Here is a 16,121-nt window from a genome sequence, read left to right as displayed (position 1 = left end):
TGCGTTGCACGTCAGGTTGAGATGTAATAATAAACTTTCTGTGGGCGCTTTTCCAGTGTAAGATACATTTAATTCTGATCGCTATTGCTAAGAGGATTAAACAGAACCTTCTTGTGATCCAGACTGGAAATTAAAAATGTTTAATTAATCTCTGTATACTTTCTACTATAATCAAATGGTTGAATTACAATGATCTAGAGAAATGGGAATACTGAACAGCTGCAGGTACTGTGGTGAGACTGTATTTATAAACAAAATCATACAGGTCAGAAAAAAGTAAAGTATTTCTACAAATAGAAATAGCATTTCTATTATTTCTGCTTCCTTCAAGTAATTTTACTGGCATGTAATTAAACATCGGGGCGTAATGGAAAAGATGTGAACTACAAAGACTGAAAGATTGAAATCCAAAGTACTTCTGGCAGAAGAAGCAACACAATTTAGAGACAAGTTTAAGATCTCCCTAATTCAGAGAGTTTCAGGGCTATACAATTATAGGTAGTAGTAAGATCAAGCAATTTGCTTCAACACCTTAAAGTAAAATTTAGGTTACACTGCGTAATTGGAAATGACTGGAAGCTACTGATGTAACATTTTTAATATAACATCATGAATAAAACCTTAGTTGAACTTGTATAGTGGCCCTGCAAAATATAACAGGTCAGACTCATTGACCTAGACAGTCTTTTCTATCCTTATTATCTGATTAAACGTAAGAAATTTATAATATCCACTTTATCTGAAAAACATCCCCGAGTGACATGAAATATTAACATGCTTCTTTTCTCAGTTCATAAATACTTTAGCACTTCCAAGTAAGAAGACATACTATGCAACAAGCAACTAAGTACAACACTATGCAACTCTGTACAACAAACTGCTAAGAACAGGTAAGGCCATTGTATACCTCACTCAGTAACTTGCACTGTTCAGATATTGCAGAATGTTTCTATGACCAAAGATGATGTAAGAATCCAGAAAAAGAGTTTCCTTCCCTGCTGCCCACACAGCCACTCACAAAGACAATTTGGATCTACCGTCTAGACGAACACTAAACACTGAAGAGCTGTTCTGAACACTAATAGGTGATTATGAGAAGCTATTCAGCTCAAAGAAAGGTCTGCAGGGAATTGTGAGGCCTTCAAGGCTCACAGTGCTTTCTGCAGTGAAATAATCAATAGATACAGGCCCATGTCTCAGGATACCACAGATTTTAGTTATGTAATAAATCAATTCTCTTGATGTGCAAGCTTTTGAAAGGCTTAACAGTAAGTGAATCATACATATATATATGTATATCCGAGACGCATTTTATGTAATGACATACATCACTTCATGGTGTGAAACTATTTTTTGCCACATCTGACTACCCTAACAATCATCAGTGAAATTGTTTATGTGGAAATTTTAAGTTGAAAAATCACTGGTGTAGTCAGAGTTCTCTTGACTTAAGAGTGTTCGTAGACATGATTTTTGTTGTTGAGTTGATACAGGCATATTTAACAGTTTAAATCATACATTGGGATTTATGGGCTGTATTAGGAGCCTTGCAGAAGACATTGTATTCAAGGAGTTAGTGATCTTGAACAGGCCATGTCTGCTCTACTGGGCTTGAAAAGTTTCTATCTTATTAATGTAATCTATAACTTACAATGTCTTTGGGACAGGTGAACTGTAGGTGGATCAAGGAGTGGAATGTATTGATCCTGACCAAGACACCGTTGCATGTTTAGGAGTTAGTGATCCACATAACACTTAACCTGAGTAGGCACAGGTCTGTGCTGTGCTGCACAAATTCCTTGGCTGCAGGATAAACTCATCCAGCACACTGTAAGAGAGGAGCCTGCTGGCAGCTCCCACTTGGTACCGGTGATTATGCCACCTGCGTGGCCTTGCTTGTACCTTAAAGTGCAGCAAGAAGTTCTCATGAGAACATCCTTTAGGAATAGAGTTGTTTTCTTGTGAGGAAATTATGTAATAGCTCAAAGGTCCAAAAAAGGGAGAGCTTCTTTCTGTGGACAGGATCTGCTCTGCACAGCACACCGTGGGAAAATCCACCTGGGCTCCACGGGATGCTGCATGAACACCGGATGCCCAGCATCTGAAGGGGTCTAAGATTTACTGTCTACATTCCTCCTCTTATTGTGTTTAATAAAACAATTATCTTATTAAGCCATTTTGTTGTCAAGCCTTTCTTACTGAGATCCAGAAAGAACCTGTACCGGCTCTCTTTCTCCTCACCTCTCCCCACCCACCCCCTCAGTGCAGAACACATACCTAGGGGAGCATTTGCACTCATTTTCTAAGGTATATCTGACCAAAAGCTCATAAGCCACAAGGAAAATTTCATCCAAAGAGGTTTTGGATGTATTTGTAGTAAATACTTATCTATATATGGGTGTCTGTGTGTGTATATATACATACACACAGACCTTTATGTATCAAGGATCTCATAATCTAAACTTGTCTAGCGAATGTTTGAACTGCACCATTTTTACCTGCAGCCAAAACAAGGCCTTAAAAAGCTGCAGCAAAAAATAGCTGCTGATTGTTCAGTAGGTTCCAAACAGTTTCCTTACTTTCTCATGAACTCAGGAAACAACTTTTTCAAAGACAGTCCAGAAAACTGCAAACAAACTCTGTGTTCACAGTATGAAAGCCACCTTCACTTCCAAATATTACAGAAAAAGACACAGCTAAATATAGAAGTTCTAAGGTACTTAGAAGTAGAATTGCACTTATTAAAAAACCAAAGCAGCAAAAAAACTTACTTGTATGAGGTCCAAAATGCCAAGCTCACTTTCTGAAGAATCCACACAGAAGACAAAATACAAGGTGGCATAGTGTCGGTAAATTAGTTTGTTATCAGATCCACCTATTAATCTAAACAGGAAAGAAAACAGGAAAGCTTAGTAAGCATCTCAGGACAAGCTGGGCAAATCCTTGCGATTATTTCAGTTAACAGGAGGCCTATTGTTAATGGCTGGCTGGAGCTTTCCCAAATCCAACTATATCACAACTTTTATTTTGTGATATAATTACAATGGAAGAACTCTAAGTACCAAGACAGCCCAAGTTACGTTTACCACACAGGCGCAGTTATTGTTACCCATATGGATAATAATTACATCAACATACACACTTTTTTATTAAAATCAATTCAAACAGATCATGCAGTTTCACCAAAAAATGGATATTAAATGTACTTCCATTACACACTAGTGGGCACTGTACAGGGATTAATCTGCTTTACAAATTAACAGAGTGTATGCCTATGACTCCTTCCCCGCCCTTCTCAGAGGAGCATCAACAGAATAAGAAAACTATAATGCAGACTGGCATTTGTATTACAGAAAAAGCCTTAAATCGGGTTTATGGTCCATTTCATAACTAAGAACATGTAACGTGCTACAAAATGTTTGATATCTTGAGAAATAAGACTGTACTACAACCAATAGTTTGTGATGCAATGTTAAAGTCAAAGAAGCGATTAAATTTTCATGGACTTACTAATCATTAAGTTACTGAACAAAAAGAGAAGAGGTCTAAACAGGTATTTCCTTCCACTCTTCTGCTATAGCCTTCCCAAAGAAGGTACATAAATCATAAGAAGAGATGTTCTTCAGATCACTGACATTTGCTTTGAGTAGGAGGCCCGCCCAAATAGAAATGAAAATATTTTTTAGCCTGAACCTACATGGCTACGAACACCATAATTCTCCCTTAATTCTGTACCAGAACTGAACGACCTGTTTGGTGTACGATAACTCATCCCTTCAGTTTCTGCCTTTATCATATGGAAAGAATACATAGATAAATAAAAAGAACAAGAAATCTTTTAGCTCACTTTTGCTTAAGCATATTGTTTTGCATTAATGCTTGGGTGGGGGGAGGAGGAACCCTTTGCTCCTGAAGAGCAGGAACTACATTTAAGAAGTATCAGACAAAAATATTACAACCAAATGTGAAAGTGGAAAGAAATGGCAATTCAAGTTTCCTCTTTTGTGCTTTATTTACCCAAGTCTTTCAAATACTTCAGTACACAGAGTTAGTATATATAAACTGTTGAGGCCTTTGGGTAAACTGTAAACTATAAAGTGATCCCTGCCCTGAAAAAAAAAACAAACTGAAAAAATATATTGAAATGGTAACTCCAGAATTGAGCAGCAGGAAGAAAGCCAGAATTGTGTCCTCTGTCTTAGTTTCTTTTTGTTGCATAGCTTTTTTTTTTTTTTTTTTTTAAAAAGCTCCAAACGGCTTCTGTCTGTCACTTACAGAATTCAAGCCAGAATGTTTCCAGCTTGAAATCATCTCCAAGAGCCTAATACAGAATCACCAGTTGACTTGCTGGAAGAGAACGATTTTAGTTTAAAAAATAATAAAATAAAAAAATCAAGGATCATCTTGATCGGGAAAAAGACATCCTAGCTGACACGGTACAGCTAAGCATTTAACTGACTGCACACAAAAAATTTAGGAATTAACATACTAACTTTCAGTAATCAGAAATTTCCATAATTACAATATTTAACAGGCTATGACAATCTCTATGTTTAGACTGGAGATCATGAGCTTACTCCATCAATTATGACCCCTTTTCCTAGAAGGTGGCTTTGTAACTATTTACTCTTGATGACGAATATCTCAAAATAAAACACTTCTCCATTTCAGAATTTCTTTTCAACTAAAGCAAGACCACATTAAAAAAACAACTGAAATAATTCAAGAAAGAATATTTTGCGTGTGTTTTCTAGAGACAGAAGACGTAAGTCTAGCTTTCCTCCTGCCTTGGTCTACCTATGTTAATAAAAAATCTTGGTTGAAACTGCATTAGTTAGCACATTTAAAACCTACATTTTTCTTCCTACTTTATATAGCAAGCCTGAACCCTGATAAAAAGGCTGAGGGACCCTACTATCAGAGGCTGTCCACTCAAATTTTAGGAGCTCAAGCCAAAGTACCAGCTACAAAATATTTTCTCAATGGGTATGGCAAATGCCAATGCCTCTTCAAATGAGACCAGAAATCTTTAGCTTGATTATAGGGAAACTGCTTAGGTATCATCTGCCTGTTTCTTCCCCATCTTGTGTCTGAAACAATTATAGCACTAGATATGGCACTGTATCAGTTGCAGCACTAGAAAAAATTAGTTTTATTGCCTAATTCATTTTGATACATATATGTATGTATGCTTCAGTTAGTAAAGAATATGTATACTTGGTGCAACATGATATTATTCTTTGTGTATTAAAATATCTCAACTGACATGGCATTTACATTACAACTGTAAAAAGTTATATTACAATCACCAGTAATAATATTTGTTAGCCAATAAGTATTGGGCATTTATTTCAAACTTGATACTTACAATCCTCCTTCTAGGAAATTACAGACATTTTCATCACGTTTCGATACTAAATGGAAAGTTTCTCTGATAATTTGTTGCTGTGTATCTTCACTCTATGAAAGAAAACATATTTTGCTATCAAGCTAAAATGGATTAATTAACAATGCACAGTACACACAGCTAATAAATAGAACACAAAGTATATCAGCACCCTCAAATTATCTACTTCTGAAGCCTTAAATCTGCCAATTAACAAGCTGCATATTGTCTTTGTCATTTCAACACAAAAAGACATTTTTACAAGTTAAGTTGCAGAAGAATACACTACTGAGAAACAACTGTGAAAAAAGTGATTGGTTTTAAGAAACTCCGTAAAAAAACCCATCTAAAAATAGTTTCTTCAAGTAAACAGGAAGTCTTCAAGTATTCTAAATTTTTTGTATCTCCACTGTAGCCCGAACAGCTACAGACATGCTTTGAAACTACTTTCACCCATGACAGGGGGGAAAACAAAGTCTCAAAAGCTTGAAGGGGATGAGGAAGCTAAAAATCCCACAATACAAAACTCTTTCAGAAATAGCTTAAAACATAACAGCATCATGAGCAACAGGTTCTCCTAAGCCATTAACTTCCCTTCTAGCAGATCAGAAACATCACTTCCAAGTTTGAATTCGCTTGATTCTTCCTGAGTCCCCACTGCGACTCCATCATTCCTGCACGCTTGCTTTTGCTACCCTTCTGTAAGAGCGGACTCATTTTTAACAAGTCTGTACTTCCATAGTCAAAAAATTTAGATACAATTCCTAAAATTCTTCATTTGTTTTATAGCACAGAACCCTAAAGTTTTCAAGAATAGATAGCCCCCATCCCTGCCCAAGCATGTAAGTCAGCATTTTAAACCATTATATGAACAAACACTCTAAGCAAAATCGGTGCATGTATCTTAAAAGTGGTTTCAGCTATAACAGTGCAGTACCCTGCATGACTGCTAAGCAAACAAAGCCTGGCATCGGTGTGGTTTGCATCATCACCTTAAATTCATGTGTTATTTTACAAACAACATCTAGCATCCACACAGACATAAGCAAAAAGCTCCAGCAGAACTAAACTGCTCCATAAAACACAGAGCAAGAAAGTGCAGCTTCCTCTGCTTCTACAGTTTGTGTTCCTTAAATTGTGCCTGCCTTACTCCACTGCAGTTATGTCAGTTACTTCCCCCATATTTTTTATGGTAGCAGGAAAGAGACAATGTGTCTTTCTTCCTTAAGAAACTGAGATACTGAGTATTTAAAATAACTTTTGTTTTCAGAATCTGCTCTTATTCACAAAGTTGTTCAGCAATTTATTTTTAACTTTGAAATTATGGCCACAGGTCTATATTCTGAAACATAAAACCACAGCATATATGTCTTCCTATTTAATTGCCATGAATTATTGTTTTGCTACCTAATTCCAAAAGATTATTCACTTCATTCTACGCAGTAGAAACTCTTTCCATTCTCATCTCTATCAGGGAAAAAAGTTACACGTTTTATAAGTTTTGGTATCGTGAAGCAAACAAATACCTCTTTCACAGATCTGACCAAATTAATCTCTCTAGAAAGCAGGAGATGCTTCCACGTGTAGAAAAATACCTGAGATTTGCCTCCAGTACTGGTTCAATCGATATTAAAGTATGTGTAAGTTTCAAGAAGTCCATAAATAAATCTGTCTTATGGAAGTCATACACAAAAAGATAATCAAGACAATTGCACCTGTTTCTGTGCACCACAAAGCTTTAGGGAAATCACCTAATCACATAATTTCTTAGTTTCATTTGCTATTCACATTTTCAAAATTTCAAGGCGTTCTGTTTATACAGACATATTACCCTACTTTAAGCAGTGAGGATTTGTTCTAATTCCAGTTATGAAAGTAGTAGAGCAGAATGGAGTTGACAAGAAAAATCTGGTATCCTCCTGCCATTCATTCCTCTCCTTCCCCTGCTTCTTCTCCCTCCCAGGACGTTGATTACACAACAGTTACACAAGACACCAAAAAATAATTACATTTGAATGCAAAATGAGAATGGAAGTTAACTGTTTCACATTAATGCAAGTTTTGTATACCTTTCCAAAGTCTTTCATCTACCTATTTAATTGTTACCGCCACACTGACAGGAAAAAAAGAAAAAAAAAAAAAAAGAAACTTCTTTAGTAAGTTACTGTAGTTCTGCAATGGAAGTTATCAAGAAGAGAGTGGGAATGCTTATCAATATGTGCAGGTGAGAATATTCCATTTTAATTTTTAAATTAGAAACGGTGAACCAAAGACTTCTGCTTGGTAACCCAGAACTAATGAGAAAGAAAATGGGTTCACAAACATGTATTAGAATTTCCCAATATTGCCTTTCTAAGGAGAAGGGATCAAATTCAGTCATCCATACCAATGACCTGTATGAGTTACACTCCTTTAATTAAAAGCCTGACAGCGCAAACAGAAGTGTCATAGTGATCATTTCTGCTCAGAGGCGTAGAAGTAAGATACATCCCTTCCAATAAAGTTAAATATGACTTCTGTAATAGCCAGAACTGCAAGTAAGTGGCCACAATCCAAGTAAGTAATAGCACTACTGAAAAAGAATATTTTGTTTACATAATTCTGGGAAGCATCAGTTGTTTTCCTGTGTTTTAATGCCCAAGGTCATCCCAAGCAGAGCTTAGCCTATTTGCTACAGTACAAGATCAAACCATTACCTTAAAATCTCTTGTCCTTGAATTAAATCAACTGTTGCCACATTGTTTCTTAATTCCCTGTACCTGCACTTCCTTTTCATTCAGATCAAGTGCTTGTGCTGCATTTTCAGAGCTGCTTTGCTACTTGCCTTCTCCCATTTAAAAGAATATACTTTTCTATTTCATTACATTTCTTTTTCATGTCAACCGTATTTTTACAGTACTCTGAAAGCTTCCAAAGGAAAAGGCTCCGCTTATTGAACCTATGAGTCCCATAAAACTCATCTTCCCAATTCTAACACCTCTGCCACAGCATGGAGACACGCAGCATGACACCAGAGATGCCGAAAGTCAGGCTAAAAAGCATGGCAGTTTAGAGTAGCACTGCCACAAATAAGCTCGGAGGACCGAGTCTGCCGTTGAACAAGACTCCCTTCCTTCACCTTCAGTACTGCTGACGGAGAATTTCCAGTGAAAAGAACGCTGGCTGGGAAAACAGCTTTCTTCGAAATCTCATTTTCTTTACTGACGGCTCTTACAAGGTCTCGGCACCCTCCATTTTCCCACGCCCTCGGCCCACGCCGCTGCCTGGAGCACAGAGCAGCAGGCGGCACGACATGCCGAAAGAGCCGGGGCAGGACCGGGCCGGCGGGTCGCCGTGTACAAACCCCCCCAGCCGCCGCCCGGAACCGCCGGTCCCGAGGAAACCCGGGGGCCGTACGGCGGAAATACCCGCCGCCTCAGGAGGACGGCCGCCCTCCCCCGCCCTCCGCCGCCCCCCCCCGCCCCAGCCCTGGGAACCAGGCCCCGCGCAGCCCCGGCCCGCCCGTACATAGCGCTGGTAGAACTTGGAGAGCCGCGGCTTGCCGTGGTTGTTGAAGATGAGGATGGCTTTGATCATGGTGGGGCGGGGGGCAGCGGCGGCGGCCGCCGGGCTCGCTGCGCTGCGCCCCTCCTCCTCCTCTTCCTCCTCCTCCTCCCCACCCTTCTCCCCCCGCTCTCGGGGCGGCCGCGGCGGCAGCGGGTCGCGCGCACCACGTCGCCGGCGATCCGCAGCCGTTAGCGGCGGAACGGCTCCTGCCGCACGTGACGCGCCCCTCCCCGTCACCTGACGGGAAAGCGGCGTCCCGCAAGGGACAAAACGCCTTGCGGCGCGTGGCGTCACTTCCGCCACCTCGGGAGCAGCATGGCGGAAGCGGAGGAGCAGCCGCCTGCCTTGCCTCAGAGAGAAGGCCGAAGCGAGGGCGGGGAGGAAGCCCCGGAAGGCGGAGCTGCAGCGGGGGCTGCTGACCCGGCCCCCCCTCCGGCCGGCTCGCCGGGCACCGAGGAGCCCACCGGCGACACGAAAAAGAAAAGTAATGGGGCGAGAAGTCACCGCCGGGGCGGGCGGGCGGGCGGGCGGGCAGGCTTGTGCGGTGACGGGCAGGTGCGCTGGCCAATCGGCGGTGGGAGCGGGTGGTTCCGGCCAGTGAGGGGACGGGTCCGCGGCCGGCGGCTTTAACGCGCGCCCCTCCCCCGCAGTTGACATCCTGCTGAAGGCCGTGGGCGACACCCCCATCATGAAGACCAAGAAGTGGGCTGTGGAGCGGACCCGGACCATCCAGGGCCTCGTTGACTTCATCAAGAAGTTCCTCAAGCTGATGGCCTCTGAGCAGCTGGTAGGGGCAGGTACCTGGCGGCCCGGCCCGGCCTGGCCTGTCGTGCCCAGCGTGTCGCGGGGGAGCCAGTCATGGCAGGGAGCTGCGCTCACCCTGGGTCCACGCTGTCACACCTTGCAGGGAGACTGTTTGAATCTAGACTACGGCTTTTAGCAGGAAACTTGGCACAGGGGCGCCGGTAAAACTCCTGAAAGTACACGGTGCAGTGTAACGTTGAGATGAGCTGTAGCGGTGTGGTTGGGATGTGCTTGGGTGCTCGGTCCAGCCTTTGGGCTTTTTGCAGTGTCTCCATTTCTTCTTGTCTGATGCCGACACGCAGAGCTGTGTGCATGTTGTGCAGTGATGCATTGCAGTGAAAGGTTCATATGCACAGTGTATATGTGCAGTCAGGTATACGGAAGGAGTATTTGGGAAAAAGTCTAAGGTGTTTGGGGTTGACTTTCTGAATATTGGTGTCTGTTTCCTTCAGAACTTACTTCTCAAACAGTTTAATTACAGTCATAGGACTGATTTCTCTTTTTAAATGGGTAGCTTGGAAATGTTAGCAGTTTGGCAGCACATTACCAGTATCGTTTATGTGTTCCTTCCTGTGAAGCCCAAGTGACCTTCTGATAACACTGGAGGAGCTGGAAAAGAGTCAGAAATATGATTGTACTAATTTTGTGATTAGCAGTAAACTCTTGATATCCATACGCTTCAGAGTTTTCATCTGAGATACAGAGTTAAAGCTAGACTCATGAAAATAGTCAAATGTGTAGCTAAAGTGTAGATGAAATGACTCTGTTCTTGGTCTGGAGGTTCTTATTTAAGCATATAGGCGTAAACAGTTTCACTAGCTCTTTCACCTGGAAATCATGAAGGCTTGCTTTTTCCCAAGGCTTAATATCTCAAACAAGAGTAATAGTTCAGGTATTTACTGTTCATGGATATTCTCAACAGTTTAATTCATTAGCTGCCATCTCATTGTCTCAGGAGCATGGAGTCTTCCAGCGTGGTTTAAGCTTAAGGCTACCCTTCAGGAACAGAGTCCTAGGAATTTTATAACTCTCTTTGGAAATGGCACATGATACCCTACTACACATTGCCATCTCACACTGCACATCCCAAGGCTTTCTTTGACATTATGAACTAGCTACTATATGCCTATATACATTTGGAGCAGGAAGTGAGAAGGATGACTTTAAAAAAGAACAAAATAATTCCAATTTCTGTGACTGCTGTTCTAATTGAGCAAATTTGGAATAGCAGGAATGGTTTGGATACTTGAAATAAGAGCAAGAACTAAACCAGTGAGTTCACTTTGTGCTGCTGTGTGGGAGACTAATGGGTCAACTTGCAGAAGGAAGTCACGCCTGCTTTAGCTTGGTGTGGTTGGCCAGTCAGAGGTGATTCCTTGAAGTGATGTTGCCCCTCCACACTGAAGTGAAAATACTAATTTCTGGTATTTTGGTGTAGACTGTAAAGATTATAAAGTAAATTATGAACAGAGGACAGATTTACCCACCTCTGGCTGCAGAATGTTTCTTCTATGTGATCTATGATCTGTGAGAGATCTCAATCTTCTGTTTTCTTTTCTTGCAGTTCATATATGTAAACCAGTCTTTTGCTCCATCTCCAGACCAAGAAGTTGGGACCCTCTATGAGGTGACTTTCATCTTAAATATCCTTTCCAAATGTGCTTAGCAGAATTTGTCAGTACACTTCTGGCACTTGAACTCTGTTACTGCCCTAAGCTATGCTGGTAGTATCTTGCATTTAATGTAATGTAGTTGATATTCACAGATCTGTATGAATATGATTTAAAGAGACGTGACTTCATACAATCTCTGGAAATGCAATCCTTCACATGCAGTATGTTGTCATGCCTCCCATTATGATGGAGAGCTTTGTTATCTGTAACAGTATTCCATGACACAGTTATCTAGTTGGGGGCTTTTTCGTTTGTTTTGCTTCATGTATATGCTAGCCCATGAATAATCTAATGGCTCTTGTTTTGCTTTCTTTTTTTCTTGCAGTGTTTTGGAAGTGATGGCAAACTTGTACTGCATTATTGCAAAACTCAGGCATGGGGATGAATGACAAGCAATACAGTTGTTTAGGTGTTGTCTTCAAACATGGAAAAGGGACTAACTTTCTTAGACTCAACCTGTAAACACACAGAAAGAAGGATTTTTGCATTTCTGCTTATGACTGTACATTTATAAAAACAATGCAGATGAATAGCATAAAAGAAGAGCTACCTAGGCTGTCTGATCATGTAGCTTTTTTCTGATGTACATCTGAGGTACAGAAAAAAATCTGTATCTGCCCTATATAGAGTAGAGCCAGCTCTCTTGCTGCTGAGTTCTCAATTTTTGGATCTGAAGGGAAACTATTTCGTAGTTGTCTGGAGGACTGACTGGACAGCTCTGTCATTCAATATGCTGTACTGAAGATAAAAGTTCCTTTTTATTAAAAGGGATGTTTATTGTACATGTAACCTGGGATTCAGTTTACTTCTGACATGTTGTACATCTGTTACATGCGTTCTATTCTTTGTGAAGTCTTCATCTTGAATATGCATTATCTCATGTCATTTCAAGACAGTATTTTGATTTTTTTTCTCATGATTAATCTGTAGGTATTGGTATATAATCTAATTACTTCACGCTGTGCCTTCATCGTGTTGGTAGTGTAAGTACCTCATTTATATGGCACAGCATAATGTTAGGCCTCAGAAATACTTTCCTCCCTCCCAAATTGTGTAGTGATTTGTTGAAGGCTGAACACTTCAGCAGTTGCCAAGGTGTTTCTTCTGGCACTGTTTAATGACTCGCATCATTAGTTGAATGATGCAACTAGCTGTTGCATCTTCAGTTAATGAAGAAATAGACATGAGGTGCTAAAAACCTACTCTATATATTCTCCTTTTGGCTGCTGTTGTTTTCCTGTTTCACCAGCTGCGTGTTCCATCAACAAAATAGAATGCACCTTATATCCTGTTGCTAAGTCATATGATAAGGAGGATTTTTTTTTCATCCTGGAGAGGACTTGGTACCTTGACTAGGGTACTGACCTTTGCTTTTATTTATTGGAGGGTTTGGGTGGGGGGTGTTTTTTGTGGGTTTATTTTAAATGTCTGTTGTACAATCTCTTATGTTTGTTTAAGCTGAACTAAATTAAATGTTAGCTGTTTGCTTGCAGAGTGTTCTTATGCTGGATGACAGTTTTGGTCCCTGATGTAATCCACTTCTTCAGCACGTACAGGCAAAAGAACCTGTTCTAGTTTAAAGCATGCTTGTACAATAGTGTTGAGCTATTCGTTGCTGTTTCATGTGTAAGTGGCTCTTAGGTGGTCTCCGCAACCCGTGTATCAGATTGTTTCCACCCTTAGAGGACTTCTGGAGAACTAATACTCAGCTTAACTGACTGATGTTGCTGTAGTTTGCATGCAGCCTGCATATATGGCATAGTAACGCAGGCGCATGCCCTGAATGCTTGCTATGTGAATACCTTGATATATTTTACCACTTTTTAAGTGGAAAACCTGGATTCATTGGATTAAGCTAACAAGGCAGAATTGGTTGTAAACTTAAACACTTCAAATAATCCATACTTATGCCTGCTTAGAACCCTGATCTCATGAATCTTTGTCTGAGAGAACTGTTGCAGAGCTAAGCACTCTGATTCTGTCTTGAGGAAATTCCCTGCTCAGTTACTGTGAGGCCAGCGTAACCTTGCACAGCCACTAGAGGGTACACAAGGACAAAGGTATTTGCATAGTTTTTCCTACATTTTTTTTTCAGTGTTCTTCATAGTATGTCCACTTGCCGGCCTTACAAATATAAGTAGTTTGTTCTCCTGTGTGGCGGTATGTTTACCTGAGATAAGCTACTAGTCTGGCTCTCTTCAAAGAATGTTCTATTGGCGCCTTTCACCTCATTTGGTCTTAACAAATGAAACTACTGATATACTGCAAATGTGCTCTTCAGAAGTGATGCAAGGTTGGTTTGTATGTGTGTGTTTTTTGGGAGGGTTTTGTGTTTTGTTTTGTTTCTTCAAAAAAAAAAAAACAAAAACGAAAACCCACTAGGATCTTGAGGTGAAGGAGAACTGTAGGTCATTGTATCTTGCCAGCTAATGGTAGAAGGTTGTCCTTCATGTTGAATCTATAGATAATTCTTATCCTCTGAAGCTGAAAAAAAAAAAAATTGTTTGCCTCCCTTCAAAGGTAATAGTCCAGTAACCTAAAACCCACGGTAATGGTTTGGATTTCTTTTATTTACCACATGCATTTTTGAACTTGGATAACTTACTCATGCAGATTTGAATTATTCATTTATTTAAGATTCAGCTTGTTCCTTGAACAATATTTATTTATTACTGTTTGCTCCAGCATTTTTCTGCTCTTAATTTTTCTCCAACCCCAACTAATTATTTCTTGGCCCCTAGTTTACCAGTATACGGTGACTACTCACCTGATCCAGCTCTTGCTTTCTGTTTCCTGAATGCTCTAAGTGGCTGCGTTTATTCTGTTCCTTTCCTTTTAACGACTGCCAGTTCCAATTCTACTAATTCCCCCGTGTAGCTTCTGTACCTTCTTTACAGAGAAAATCCTCCTTTTGGCCACTTTTCCCTGTAGTTTTCTACCTTCTCGCATCAGGGAGGTAGTCAGTCCTTGTTTATCTCTGGTAACTCCTTAAGGACCATGGGCTCACTCTGTCTGGAGTCAGGGTGTGACTTTTAAGTGGCAGAAACTTTTCCTTGTGCATATTCTTAAATAACAGACTAGACTGCAAACATGTCAAGTAGATAATGTATCAGGTGAACAAACAAATTATTAGCAGCATGTTGCTTGTAGAATTTGCAAAAGACAAGGGTTGGAGAAGACATGTTAAATCTCATATTTTAAAAAGTGACAGTTACAGCATCTAAAATCATAGATGACCCTGAAATGCTTTAAAATGTATGGACTTATTTCTTTAAAATAATAATTCCAGTAAATTGGAAACATCAGAAGCTTAAGTAGAACATGAAATATGTTCTCTGTATTCAGTAGGCCTTGAGCAAAATTGTTGACTGTATAGCTTAAGTGACTTCAATTGCTACCGTGGGAGGCAGAAGGATATGAAAGTAAGGGCTGACCTTTTGGGCAAGTCTGTGAGAGTTGTACAAGACAAAAAGAAAGTGTAGACTTAGAAGAGTGTTGTGTTCTACCCAAAGATGCTATAGTACTGAGCTACCAATATTTGTAATATAATTTAATTCACTTGATTTTATGTAATTGAATTAACAGAATAGGCAAATTGGAAAAATTCAGTAAGTAAAGTAATTTTTTAAAGATTGAGAAATAAAGATAAGTATTGGAAAGGAAAATTATTATACTGGTTTTATGAAAGACTTAGTGCTTTACAACATCCTGATACTAAAAAATAGTGCTATGCAAAATTCAGTTATCCTATTTCCAAGGTTACAATCACCAAGTTCAAACCCTCTAAACTGGGAGGCATTATTTATATGAATTATTATTTGGATAATGGTTTAGAGACTAGCATTAATTATAAATTTCTAATTTGTAGCTTGAACAAGTCTTAAAAGCACATGGAAAACATGAAGGAGCTAAGTGAAACTAAAGTTACCTTGAGAGTGAAATGATAAAATACATAGTCATGTCACCTATGTGCATATTGAGCAAATGCCATCTTTCCTTTTAAGTCTTGAAGAATGACTGCTAAGGTATTAACTGAAGATGTGTCTGTGTTGATTATCCCCACAACATAAACTTGAATGTACTGATATATAGTAAATTCAAGGGGGGGGGGGGGGGGGGGGCAGGGCAGAAAGTCACGCATCCATTCTGCAAACTCCTTCTCAACCCTAAAGCAGCTGCTGTTTATCCATTGCTGCTGTTCATGCTCATTTTGCAGATCAAATACTGCTTTTAGTTGCACAAGCTTTTGGCTTACACTGTTCTTGACTATCCTGAAGTCTTAATTAGTCTTCAGGGATGTTGTACAAAGGCTACTCAAGGCATTATCGTACTACAACACCTTCATACTTGGAGATGAGATGAAAAAGGGGGAAAAATGCCTTTAACTCTGGGTTTTTCATGATGATTATGACCCTATTACAAGCTTGTATAAAATGCCATGTGCATTAAAAAACAAAATGTGTTTTTAGCCTTGTTTTGTATTAGATCATCAAAAGAAGAAAAACAGTTGACAAGCACGTTAAATGTGTTTGTTCTTAATTGCAGAGACCATGCTTCAGCTTTGCTAGCATCATACTTAATATGTTCCCAAGGCTAAACATCATAAAATTCTACATATTTTTCTTGTCCCTGTTTTGCACTTGCTTCAATAGTTGTAATGCCATGAGATGTCAGGTGCATCTTATTGTATTTTAGTTGGAAAACTTCTGACT

The 16,121-nt window shown here is 39.9% G+C and overlaps 2 protein-coding genes across 9 annotated transcripts in view; one reads left to right on the top strand and one right to left on the bottom strand.

Moving 5' to 3' along the window:
* AP3S1 (adaptor related protein complex 3 subunit sigma 1) overlaps nt 1-8,973 on the bottom strand; it is a 35,642-nt gene extending 26,669 nt beyond the window's left edge. For 7 of the 8 annotated variants that reach the window (XM_050912743.1, XM_050912744.1, XM_050912747.1 and 4 more), the window contains exons 1-3: nt 8,894-8,973; nt 5,369-5,460; nt 2,772-2,883 (exon numbers count right to left, since the gene is read on the bottom strand). In XM_050912743.1, coding sequence (XP_050768700.1) covers nt 2,772-2,883; nt 5,369-5,460; nt 8,894-8,962 — 273 coding nt within the window. In that variant the 5' untranslated portion in view covers nt 8,963-8,973. The remainder of the gene's footprint in view (nt 1-2,771; nt 2,884-5,368; nt 5,461-8,893) is intronic. The other variant, XM_050912751.1, reaches the window with a different exon arrangement.
* A 274-nt stretch (nt 8,974-9,247) lies between these two features.
* Nucleotides 9,248-12,789, top strand: ATG12 (autophagy related 12). The gene is made up of 4 exons (XM_050913286.1): nt 9,248-9,416; nt 9,583-9,719; nt 11,301-11,363; nt 11,735-12,789. The coding sequence occupies exons 1-4, from the start codon at nt 9,248-9,250 to the stop codon at nt 11,792-11,794; spliced, it is 429 nt and encodes a 142-aa protein (XP_050769243.1). The 3' UTR covers nt 11,795-12,789.
* The last annotated feature ends 3,332 nt before the right edge of the window (nt 12,790-16,121 follow it).

This window comes from Gymnogyps californianus, chromosome Z (assembly GCF_018139145.2).
Source record: "Gymnogyps californianus isolate 813 chromosome Z, ASM1813914v2, whole genome shotgun sequence".
In the NCBI taxonomy this organism is placed as follows: domain Eukaryota; kingdom Metazoa; phylum Chordata; class Aves; order Accipitriformes; family Cathartidae; genus Gymnogyps; species Gymnogyps californianus.
This window is presented reverse-complemented; position numbering and strand designations above follow the sequence as displayed.